At 39.0% G+C, this 12,873-nt stretch overlaps 1 protein-coding gene across 7 annotated transcripts in view; it reads left to right on the forward strand.

The window, feature by feature from the left end:
- The window catches only part of Unc13b (unc-13 homolog B), a 207,763-nt gene that overhangs the window by 110,787 nt on the left and 84,103 nt on the right, over window positions 1-12,873 (forward strand). For 6 of the 7 annotated variants that reach the window (XM_051187633.1, XM_051187639.1, XM_051187635.1 and 3 more), the window contains one exon: window positions 11,485-11,799. In XM_051187633.1, coding sequence (XP_051043590.1) covers window positions 11,485-11,799 — 315 coding nt within the window. Of the gene's footprint in view, window positions 1-1,402; window positions 9,434-11,484; window positions 11,800-12,873 lie in introns of all 7 variants that reach the window. The other variant, XM_051187638.1, reaches the window with a different exon arrangement.

Consider the following 12,873-nt stretch of genomic DNA (forward strand, 5'->3'; position numbering starts at 1 on the left):
TCATTTGATATTTGGCAACTGAGTCTTTTTGTGTTCACTGTCATTTAGCTGAGGCCATTTTTAGTGTTGAAAGGAAGACTTTCAGTGGCTAAATGACCACTTTGTGCTTCATTGCTAGTACTTTCTTTCATTTTTGTTTGTTTAGTTTTGAGATAATTTCTCACTTCATAACTTTGGCTGTCCTGGAACTTGTAGACCAGGCTGGTTTCAAACTCATAGAGATCTATCTGCCTCAGCCTCTGCCTCTCTACTGCTGGGATTAAAGGCATGTACCAAGCTTGGCTGTATTCTGATTTCTTAAATAAGTGTTAGATATATAAAAAGAACATACTAAGCTGAACAACTACTAGTCTGTAGACCCTTTCTACAAGCAGTCTCCAATCTAGGTGAACAAAGGTCAGCTGGTTTCTTTACTTACTGATTTAAACTGGACATGGAGTTTGCAGTAACCAGCAAGAGATAATCCTTTATGCCCTCAATGCCTTTGGATTTCACAAACAAAAAATTACAATGCTTTAAATAATTTGCTCATTGGTGTTATACTTCTGATAGCTGGAAATTATTTTTGGAATGTATTTTTTTCTTCTTATAAGATATACATTTGACTATAATCTTCTATATACAACCTCAAATATAATCATTCAGCAAGTTAACATTTATACTTCTTTTAGACTCAAACAAATTTAGGTTTCGTGAAATCTTTTAATACTTTTTTTGGGGTGTACTTAACAGTTCTAAACTTGGGCATTGTGTATTCAGTGTGGGTTTTAATAAAACATAAATTTTGTTTGTTTCTCAGAAAATAAAAGAAAAACAAAGACTATCATTGATAAATGGTAACAAGTGAAACTTAAAACTTGTTTTTAAAACTGTTGTTTTTCTCATGTAGGAAAGCTCTGTATTGACACAAGATTGGTTGACACATATGTATTTCCTTTTCATGTCTTTTCAGTTTTTTAAAAATTGTATTTGCTGTTTTAGTATTGTAAACTCATCAAACAGGTGTTCAGTCTTATTACTTATTTCTTCATTTTCTCTGTCTCTCCTTTTTCATTTCATTTATTCCTCCAATTTTACATTCTTACACCAGACAAGACTGGCAGGCTAAGAATGACAAAATTAGGATTATTTCAGCTTTTTCTAATGTTAACTATGAAGAGCAAGAAAATAAATATGAGGAGATGAATGGGAAAACATCACCAGACTTTCTAGAAAACAGTGATATAAATTTGAAGGAAGTAGGGGTGAAAGAAAAGAGAACCTTTTCAAAAACTGATGGGAACCCCAGCCAACAAAAACAGCAAGAGTACAGTGTGAGAAAGATGTCTCCTAAGAGAAAGCACACAGAATCCTCTGCTCTTCCTAATTTTGACTGTAAATGTGAAGCATCTGCATTTTCCAGATATCCTCAGAAATACAACACAATAGATAGGAGGAGAAAAAAATTTTTATACAGCCATTCTGAAGATAATGAAAAATGGCATTACAATACCAAGATTGATTCCAAATGTGCATATGCTGATACTGAGAATTTTGGCCACTGTCACATTGAAAAGAAGGAACTAAACTATCCAGTTTTGTACCCTTACAAAAATGGATTTGTGAAAAGCTGCAGCTGGAAAATGAAACTGGAAAGCCATGATTGTGATCTGCCCAATTGCTTAAGGAACTGTGGAAACTCATCTGGATCTAATCACTTTGTCACCAATTTTACTCCATTAGATATTCTCGAAGATTCTACCAGCAGTACTTCTGAAGAACTTCTAGATTCCCCTGTTTCTGATGAGCAGGAAACCATGTCACCAACATGGCATCCATCCAGTGTCTGTCATATGGGAAACTTTTCTGAAGAATGTTATATGGCAGATTCAGCTTTGCCATTGCAAATGGTGGGCTGTGATTTGTTCAGACGCTCCGTGGAAGATATGGCCCCTTCCCCTATCAAGGGACCCAAAGAGAACTTCAGTGACACAATGGATGAGCTTCAGTGTTTGGTAGAAACTGTGTCAGAATATTTAGCAGAGAAGGAAGAAGAGATTAACAGATTTGGTTCCCTTTCAAAAACTAAAAAAACACATGAACACAATACTGCTGTTGATAATGCAGAACAGAAGACACCTGAAGATCAAACATCATCTTTAACTGTTACCCAGAATGCCATGGCCAAGGCCATATCTTTTCCTGAGCTGAATGGAGTAAAATGTGCTGTTGGTTCTTTATTCAGTTCACTAACAGAAAAGGTAGGTTCAGGCACAAAGCATATTACAACCTCTGTGGAAAAACTGGTTCATTTAGTTCCAGAGAAAACTGAAGCTCTTAATCAAACAGAGACAGTTAATTTGGGAACTGGCCCCAGTGCCAATTCAGTATTAGAGAAGGATCTTTCCAAACAGTCTTTATTATCCTCTCAAACAACTGATGATAAGGATGCTGACAGACATGGCAAAACCTCTGAGAATGAGCACCTGGGTGATGAGGCTAAAGGTGTAAGCTTTTGGGACAGCACAGAAACTATGAGAAAGGACTCAGCTCCACAGAGTCAGAGTTCAATTATGAAGTCTGTTTTCAGCATGCTGAACCCATTAAAGATATTTTCTGAGAAAGAAGAAACCAAAAGTGAAGACCATAGCAAAGCACTGAGGAGGGAAAGCTTTGTTGGGTGTGGATCAGAGTCAAATCAAAGGGAGGGCATTCTTGACAACCAGAGTAGTAGTCTTGTTGCTGTAAATAGCAGTAAAAGAGAAGCTACAGATCTCCAAATCCAAGTAAGGGAAGATTTTCTGTCTTTACAAGAGGCTGATGAACCTTCAAACATAATTAGTAGTACAAGTAACAAAGGTGATATTGAGAACCTATTGGAAGCAAAACCTTGTATAGATCTTTCTCTGTTACAAGACCAACCAAAACTAAGTGCCAAAGATACTAGGGGGCATCTTGGTGTAGCTGATAGTACTCCTGAAAATCAAGAGCCTTCTGCAAAGCCATTAGAGGAAGACAAAGTTACCAGTGATGATGATTTCCTTGAGCCACTCAGAAAATCATTTAGTCAGTTTCTGTTTACTTCTCCTGAGACCTGTCAAAAGGAAACTTTGTCTGAATCTGTAAAAATCCCTAAGGCTGAGGAAGATGGACAGAAAAAGAGTGGTAAGAAAGATGGACATTCATTTTCATTTAGTGGAAAACTACGTATTCCATTTTTCAGTGCCCTTAGCCATTCTGAAAAGCATCCGGATGTAAAAGAGAAAGGAAGCATTTTTCCTTTGTTTAAATTTCCTCTCACTGACAGTCATAACACTGCTAATAACCAGAGTTTTCACAGCTCAGTGACAGTCACTGATAAAGGGATCCTACAAAATAGCCACATGGACACTAGGCTTAGTTCAGTAAAATCTAGTTCATTTCCAGATATTCATAATGATCTAGAGAAACTGGGTAATACTGAGGAGTTCAATAACAATGAGCAAATACATTGTCCTGAAGATGCTGAACTTTATTTATTAAAATCTAGGTCACTTTCAAATATTCATAATGACTCAGAGAAATTTAACAGCATAGAGGAATTTAATAAGAGTGACAAGATACATTATTCTGAAGATGGAAAACATAACCCGATGAGGTCTGACTCACCCTCTGATATTAATAGTGATTTGGAGAAATTTGGGAGTTTAGAGAACTTGAACCCAAGTAGCCATGCAGCAGTAGAGCACTGTGGGAGAGCGGACCCTGAAGTTGTGCCTAAAGAGCATGTAACTTTAGAGCTTGAGACTCCTATACAAAAAGTGACATTTCCCTCAATGCCAGACTCTACATTGGAGCTTATTTCTGCCATTTCAAAGTCCACATTGGTTAATGGCATTATTGAAGACAAAGTTGAAGATAAACCTTCTAAAAATGAAACCCAAAGAGGGTTCCTTTCTGGCCTTTTAAACAGGTTTACTTCTCTAGAAAACATGCTTAGTCAACAGGAATTCAATCTGAAAAATGGCTGTTCCCATCACAAGAGTAGTCCCTCAAGCCCATTACTCTCTGGAATCTTTAATTTGATATCAAACAACAGTGAAAATGATTATAATTCAAATGAAGCAAAGAACATGTCTTTAGATGATACAAAAATTTTGGATGAAAGGAAGCATTTATCTACAGATGAAGTCCCTGTTGATTCATGTGTGACTCCTGAGAACAAGAGGAGTCAGGTTGAAAACAATGAAACTTCTAGTTTCATAAAATGTTCTTTGTCATTATCTAAAGAAACCATCCCATCATCTGATGACTGGGTTGATAATCATCTTTGCCCTCCTACATGGAAAAACCAGGAGGATAAAAAAAATTGCCCTTTTTCTGAGAACATACTCCATTGTACTGAACAGGGTCTCTTAGAGAAATCTTTAGCTAACAGGCCAACACCAAACCATATTCTTGAAGCAAAACTTCCTGAAAGGTCAATCAAGTTAAGTTCTCCGGTACCAAATACTAACATTTTAAGTAAGTCAAACTATTATCAGGGTTTTGATGAGGACTGTTTTGAATGGGATCTTGATATAAAAGATTTCTCTAAAAACTCCAGAAGACTTCAACCAGTTTATCATCTATTGAATCAAAATACATTTCAATCAGCAGATGCTTTCTTGTGGCCTGACTCAGAAAATCCAGTAATAAATTTGTGCCAAAAAGACCAAAATGCAAATATCTTTGAGTGGGGCGTAAATTCAAACAGTGTCATTTCATGTGACTTACCATATGAATCATCCGACCAGTTAGCATTTAATGAAGGTTACTTATTAAGAGGTGATATGTGGGCAGCCAGCTCATTATATGGAAACTCTGGTTATCTTCCAGTTAATGAGACCAAGAATTCACTAGAAGGATTGCCCATTGATTTAAGTGACTCTTCAAATTATGAGAAAATTATGTATTCTCTACTGGAGCAAGAATCATTAAGAATGGATGAAAACTTTATCTTTTCAAGTTTTGGTTATGAGTACCAGGAGTGGTTATCATGTCTTGAAAATGGAGTTTGGTGTCCCTCAGAGGATGGGAATTATGGACATTATATGTTTCATGATGGTCAGTATATATACTCTCTCCTAACTGATTCTACTGGACAGTATGTATATTTATTTATACCGGATTATTATTACCATGAATATTTGAATTATAATTTACAAACTGATGATCTTCCAAGTATTATGTTAGATGACAGCATTATTTCTGCCCATAGTCTCGAAGTTCTTGACAAGGAAGATGATTTAGTATGGTATGTTGAAGAACCACCATTTGAAGAGCCTCTTGATTTATCTTTAACCTGGCCAAAAAGTGAGAGGTCATTGTACGTAAATCTAGAAACCTTTTCTCAAGTACTTCAATCAAATTTTGACCAAAGGGATAAACCATTAGATTTTTCAGGTTATAATTCTCAAACATTTAAAAGAGATTTTAGATCTTTCATAGGGAGGCCCTATGGCTTGGAAGATTTTGGTTGTATATTGGATCTCAGAAACAAACCTGGAACTTCGAGCAATCATGTCTTAAATGGAGGCCAAATTATAGAGAAAGAGATGAACTGGCCTTTAGCTAAACTGCCATCAGCTCAACTTTCCAGGCTCCATTTGCTTCAGCCATCTTCAGAAGAAACTTCCTCTTTAATTCATCCTGGAAGTAAGATGGAAAGTTCACAAAAAGAAGAAACATCATCAGTGAACAAATTGACACCTGTATTTTCTGTGTTAGGTGCCTTAATTAGAAGTACTTTGAAGTTTGACAAGAGTGAATCTGTAGAAGCTTTGGTCATGCAGAAAATAGATCAGCAATCAGAGGTAGCTGAGCCAGTATGTGATGGTCTTCAGTCATTAATCTCGAGTAAGAAATTACTGTGCAGCTCCACAGAGGAGGAAGAAAGTCAGCCTGAGGATTTGGAGAGGCTGACAGTATCCAGTGTTGAGCAGCCAGAGTCCCCTGACAACATAAGGCAAGAATACCCTTTACATAAAAATGGGCATATGGAAAAAGAAAGTTTATTAAAATCTGGTATTCAAGTAAGCCAAACAACTCTTAAAGCTAAAATAGATATAGATGATGTCAAAATTATTACAGCAAAGTCTATTTCAGAGCATCTTGTACCACAGCCTAGTAGGGATGAGCATAAGAATTGTGAACTTCTGCAGGACCAGTCCTCCAAAGAGTCTGAGAGAACTTTGCTTAAGAGTGCATTGAAACTCTTTCGTTGGGAGGAAGAATCTTCAGTAAGTACAGTGACAAATGAAAAACAGGCATCTGGAATTTTGAACCTTTTTAAAACTCAAGTGTGTAAAGAAGAATCATCAAACTTGGGAAAGAACAGTGATAAAGGTGGAAACTTTTCATCTCAGGAAAAGAAAGAGTCTTCTGGCATTTCAAATTTTTTTGGTACCCTTGGGGATTTTTTGAAAACCAATGTGTCTCCCATACAGACAAGTGAAAATAGGTCTGTCTCTTTAGTGACTGATGGGCATGAAGGCAGATCAAGTCCTAACCCTGTGCATCTAGTGCATCAGGATACTGGAAATTTTCCTCCTATATCAATTTCCTCAAAAAAGGTTAGAATTAGAGGTCTAAACAAACAGACCACTATTGATGACAGTGGGCTAAGTGAGTCATTGACTGGGGAAATGCAGAGTAATGATTTGAATGAAAAAGAGGTACCTTTCAGAGACCATCAGGTGCAGCAATCAGTAAGTCCACCTATCTCAACAGGTAGTCCCAAAGAGTCTCCCAGAGGCTATTCAAAAGGAACTGGTGCCATATGTGTAGGAATAGAAGATCCGAGGAATAATGAAAAGTCTTTTGATTCTCTGAGCAGAAGAAATACAAATGAACAGGATCATTTTCCTAACAAAGAATGCAAATCTTCAGCTGCTACATCTCCATCCCAACAAGAGCTTCCAACCAGAAAGAATATATTTTCTTTCTTAACTGGATCTGAAAAATCTGAGAACAAAGCCCCAGCAGCTCTCCCAAGGGCCAAATCTCAAGTAGAAGGGCTATTCACACTTCCTTCCTTTTTCTCCACCACTAACTCAAGCATCAAGAAGGGTACCTCTCGAAACAGCTCTGCTTTCAGTTTGTTTAACTTGTCTTTTTTGGATGAGAAGCAGCAGGCCTCTGAGGAGAAGCAAAACCTTTCAACTGGAACAACAGCGCCAGTGACTGCCCAGCCATGGAAGAAGCCAGTTGTTTCTGTAGATACTAGAGATACAATGAAGGAAGGTTCTAACATTCATAAAGAAAACATAGTCCAGAAAGTAGTTCAGGAAGAGCAAATGGCTCCTTGTTTATCCATTAATAGCACCTCTAAGCTTACAACCTCCCTTGCAGATGAGCTCATAGAGAAAACCCAGGGAAAAGTGAGGAGTTCCAATAAGGAAGGAGCAGAAGGAGCAACTGCTTCTGATTTTCAAGCAGATCAGCTGCCAGACAGCGTTGTTCCTATTTTACCAGAATTTCAGGAACAAGCCTTAGGGGTAGCTCCTCATGAAGAAGAGGTTTCCCATCAGGAAACCTTCCTCAAGGACTCAGAGGCTAAACCCTTTCTACATGATAATGGTTTGATTGAAAAACTCAATGATTTAGATATTTGTACAGAACACCAAAATGAAAGACTCACCACTGACCCACTGAACTTGCCATTGGAAAATGCCTCTGATAGTCTCTTAACACAGACCCTGGATTCACCTTCTGCTTCTCCAGAGCCAGGGCATGCAGGGCTCCTCCGGAATCCAGAAGCAGATAAATTAGAAGACAGATCAGTATTAGGCTCCAAAGTAGAAATGCTCTCTGGCTTTGTGACCAAAGTAAAATCTTTTTCTGGGTGCTTAATTGAGCAACCTAAGACTTTTTCTGAACTTTTTTCTACTACTAAATCTTCAAAGAAAAATTCCTTTTTTTCTTTTTCCTCTGATGCGTCATCTCAGCCCCTCAAAAGTGAGTTTTTTGGAATTTTCAGAAGTCCCAAACCAGAGGCACATAAACAAGAACCATCTGTACCTACTTCATGCCTTCAAAATGGTTGTTCCAGAGACACTGTCGGATCAGTACCTCCAGAAAGCTTACACAGACAAGCTGCCTCTGCAGTCCCTAATTCAGAATTTGCTCCCAGTGACTGTAGCATTACTGAGGTTGGTGTAAAGACAGAATCAGATACCTTGACAGATAAACCTGAACTAATACCTGAAATGGAGAAAAATAATACTCCTGAAACTATTTCTGAACCCCCAGGTTTTGAATCACTTGCTACATCCTCTGTCTCAGAGGATGATATGGGGCAAGGAATATTATCTTGGAGTGATGAAGGGGACATGGGGATGTTGCAGGGCACAGACACAGAGGCGTCATTGGAAGCAGAGCATATTTGCCCTCCAGAACAGCTACAGTCAGATCCTGCCTGTATTGCTGAAGAGATTGCCCTTTCAAGCCAGCTACTTCTCGATCCAGAGCTAGAGCCAGAGATCCAGACAGCTGGCACAAACCAAGAGTTCTTGGGGCTTGCAAGCACTTCTCTAGAACCCAGTACTTCACTGTTTGATGAGGCAGGAGTCAGTGGGTCTACCACACTGGAAACACAAAGCTATCTCTCTTGTCCTTTGCAAGAGGAACCTGTGCTTTGTGCCAAAGAACGTTCTGATACACTTCATGCCCAAAAAGATCCACCTAAAGCACCCCAGGAAACAGAGCAGACAAGACCTCATTTTGAGATCCCACACATGGCCAGTTGGCCAAAGTTTCCCTTCTCATCCACTCCTGACCATGGGAAGACACTGAGTTCTATTTTTAATCCCTCTTGCTCATCTGGTAACACAACAGCAGAGACTGGCTTAATGTCGGGTTTTAAGAAGTTATCCACTCTGTTTGAAGGCACTAATGAGGGGAAAGGGGGAATCCTGGGAAATGATCCAAAACTTGTTTTCAGAAAGAAACTGGATCTTTCATTTCCTTGGTCAAAAGAAAATAAAGGAGACTCTGAGCAAATGCCTACAGAATCTTCTCCAGTTTTGGTTGTTAGCAGGGATCAGGACCTTATTGTCAGCAAGGCAAACAAAGTTTTGGAGTCTTCTCAAATATCTAGTACTAGTCCTGAGGCAGCTAGCATATATACTCAGCCCTCTGGGACCACTGAACAGTTGGAGGCCAAGCCAAGTGACTATGCTCATGGGCTTTCAAGATCTGGTGAAGTAGAAAGGCAGCTGGAAATTCCAGCATCTGAAGAACACCGGGGTGCAGATTGCGATCTGTCTGGATCTGCCCATCCTTCAGAAAAATACAAAGAAGAGTACTGCACTGTCTCTGGGCTACTTCTTCCAGAAAAACAGGAAGAGAAGATGTCTGCTAGCACTGGCTCTGCTTTGAATGTGGGACAGCTAGTCATTCTGGAAGATATCAAGGAACCAGTGACCAACAAAAGGCCTGTCTCAACCCTAGGCATCATAAATGGTTTTAAGGAACTGACCATTTATGATGCAGATGACTACTGGTAGACTATAGTAGCTTACTTTTTGTCCATCCTGTGTCTTCCCTAGCACCTGGGCTTCATGTTGATTAGGGCTAAAGTGACAAAAAACTAATGTGTGACATTTTCCTTCTCTCACCTTTCTAGTTCCAAATGCATTTAGTAATCAAGGAACAGGTAGTATAAAGGAAAGACTATTTACATAGTCTTGTTTATTTTGCCTTTTATCAAGTGGAATGGAGAAGGGAGGGCAGGAAGAGGCAGCGAGTATTTAAGTGGTGTTATTAGTTATAAATATATAATCAGGTAGTATGCTTTCTTGGGTCTTAGACACTTATAGTAGATGGGAATAGTTGTGGTTTTCTAAGTCTTCTAAGATGTCTCCCCAGTGGCTGTGAAGGTATAAAGTCAAATACTAAGTGCAAAGGATGACTTAGGGTTATATATATTCCATATCCTATTTCAGATTGATTTGTAAAACTTCTAGGGTCTCTGATATAGACTGTCACAGTACTCTGGACTGAACAGCTGTAACAAAGGATAACCCTGGGTTGCCATAATAGTTTGCTCAAAGCTGTAGTTCTTTTGCTGCCGATCTTTCATCTGGAGTGCTGAACAAGGTCCATCTGTAGAGATTGCTGCTATTGCCTCTGAGCATAAGCACTACAAGTATAGTTTAGGAATGCTACTTTGACCTCTGACCCAAACATATCCAAAGCATTAGATCTACTAAGAATGGTGAAGAAAGAGACATAGAGATCGCATTGATCTACTTAGAACCCTGACTTGATATATGCTCTGCTAATATGTACTGAAAAATCAGAAATCAGCCTGAAAATAGCAGGTAATTGAGAGTGCCCATAGGGAAAATCTCTTTTGAAAACAACAGTGTTTTATTTTAATCTGACCAGAGATAAATATATGACCTCAAGTTAAAGACTTGACTCTGGGAAAAACAAAACCAATTCTCTTTGCATAAAAGCTTTTCAGCAGGATACCTACTAGTAAGAAAACAAGAACTCTTGACTTGGGATTGAAATGTCCAAATGGGCTGCCCTTGTCTCACTTATCTCCAAGTCTATCCGCCTTCATTAAGACTGAATCCCTTGGAAGAGGAGCTTTAGGTTCCAAGGGTATCTTGTGCCTTTCTTGCCACAATCACAGTTACTCTCAGCTACAACTGCTAGCTCTCATAGCAGGGAACACTTCTTTCTATGCATGGGAATTCAGGTGATAGAGAGAAGTGAACTGACCTCACTTCATAGATAACTTTAGTATAGTCCTGCTTTAGAGGAGTTGGACTTAGTTCACTTTATACATGAATTGAGCCTTGACCCAAGAGAGTCTCAGCTACAGATGGATGAGTTTATTTTAGCAATATTTCCCATGCCACTAAGGGTATCACTTGCATTTGTGTTGGTGAAACCTATGGGATTCCCTTGCAGAATTTACTAATCCTGGTCTTCATTTCCTAGTGACTTCCATACTTCATCCTGCAGCCTGAAGGAACATGTATCTCAGCTTTGCTAAGGCACAGGCACACACATTGTAATTGTAGAGGAAGTAGTAAGGACTACTTTTTTAAACTAATAGAGGGGGACTGGAGCTTCTTTACTACACTTACTACATAGAATTTGGAAACTTTAATCACAGCCACTGGAAAAGTTTCTTTAGAAGACTGAGTAAAGAGTTTCATAAATAAGCAACAGGCCATTTTACTATTTCTTCATTTCTACTGACAGGTAGCAATTAGTTAAAATATTCTTTGAAGTCATAGTCAAAGTGGTATCAGAGAGCTTAGTATGTTGTCTTTTTCCCCCTTTGTGGTTGTGCTGAATGACTAGAACAATATTTCTAGATTGAAATGTTTGCCCTTGCTTCCTAGGAATCTCCCATTTGTGTTTATTTGTGCTTCATGCAGTTATTAGTTCCCAGGTGTATCCATATTTGTGGTCTGGTCCTTGTTCTGCAGTTATTTACTAGCTGTTTTCTTTTCATTCTTACAGCCCTACCAGCAGTAGCAGGTATGGCTCCTCCTGTAATGTGAGTCAAGGAAGCTCTCTGCTGAGTGAACTAGACCAGTGTCATGAGCAAGATGATGATCGTCGGGAGAGGGACTCCATTCATTCTAGCCATAGCTATGGCAGCCTCTCCAAAGATGGCCAGGCTGTTTTGGGAGAAGAAGAGAAAGTCTTGGAGGTGACATGTGAATCAGAGAAGGGAATAACTGGTGAATCCAAGGAAGTTAGAGAAGATGCCACAACCCACCCTCCTCCAGATCTGGTGCTACACAAGGATCACATCCTAGGACCCCAGGAGAGGTAGGTGATGGCTAGGCCACATGCTACCAGCTATATCTCTTATTGAATACAAATACTTTTCACTTGTTTCTTGCATCTAGGTAGGATGGGGGGGGGTCATGGCAACCATGGTCAAGCTGGTAGATCTTCCTTTGATATTTTAAAATAATTCCCAAGATGTTTGAGGGACTTGAATTACTGAGGTTCAAGTGCACCAGAACATCTTGAGTGTGTAGTCATGACCTCATAGATGGCATCCTCTGATGCCCGAGCCCCACAGGTCATTTAATAGTTCCCATTGCTTAGGATTCCTTGGCTGTATCCAACTCAGTTCATATTAATTTTCTTTGTGAACAGTGACATTTGGCTCTGTCTGAGGAAAACCAGAAAAGAATTAAGGAAGAACTAACAGATTTAATACAAATGCCTGTAATTTAAAAAGCCACTGTATGTGGTTTGGCAGTGTATTTGTCATTTTGTATCCTAAGAAGAAAATTTTATAATGTATTTTTTGGTCAAGTGCAGTGTACACCTGTAACTCTGTACTCTGTAGGCTGAAGTAAAGAGTCAGGAGCTTAAGACCAATCTGAGCTACACAGTGAGACCTTGTCTAAATACTATGTCAATTATAACTAGAAGTAGAGTCATAATAACTGAACTAACTGTTTAGAAAAGCTGAGAGATGTGGGCATAATAGGTCTCTCAGTTTTACTATTGTTGACATTATTTTAGAAAATAATTATTATGGGAAACTGCTGTATTCATTTTTGCACTTGTTTGGTTATCTGGCCTCCACACAGTGAATGCTAATAGCAGTGCCTAGGGTGACAACAAGAATTCCATGGACACTGTCAGATATTTTCCCAAGGGCAAAATCCTGCCCCTGCACCCAGTTGAAAAGCACTAGGATAGAATGATAAGAGGGTGGCTTAGATTTTTAGACTTCTAGATCTCATCACAGATCTAAGAGGCCAGGAAAGTGAATGCCGGGTGGCTGGATGAATTGTATATCTCCGTGGAGATTGGATAAAGCTGCTTTCTCTCTTCCCCTTTTGCTTGTCTGTCTGTCTGTCTGTCTTTCTTTTTTCTTTTCTT

Source organism: Phodopus roborovskii, unplaced genomic scaffold (assembly GCF_943737965.1).
Source record: "Phodopus roborovskii unplaced genomic scaffold, PHOROB, whole genome shotgun sequence".
Lineage (NCBI taxonomy): Eukaryota > Metazoa > Chordata > Mammalia > Rodentia > Cricetidae > Phodopus > Phodopus roborovskii.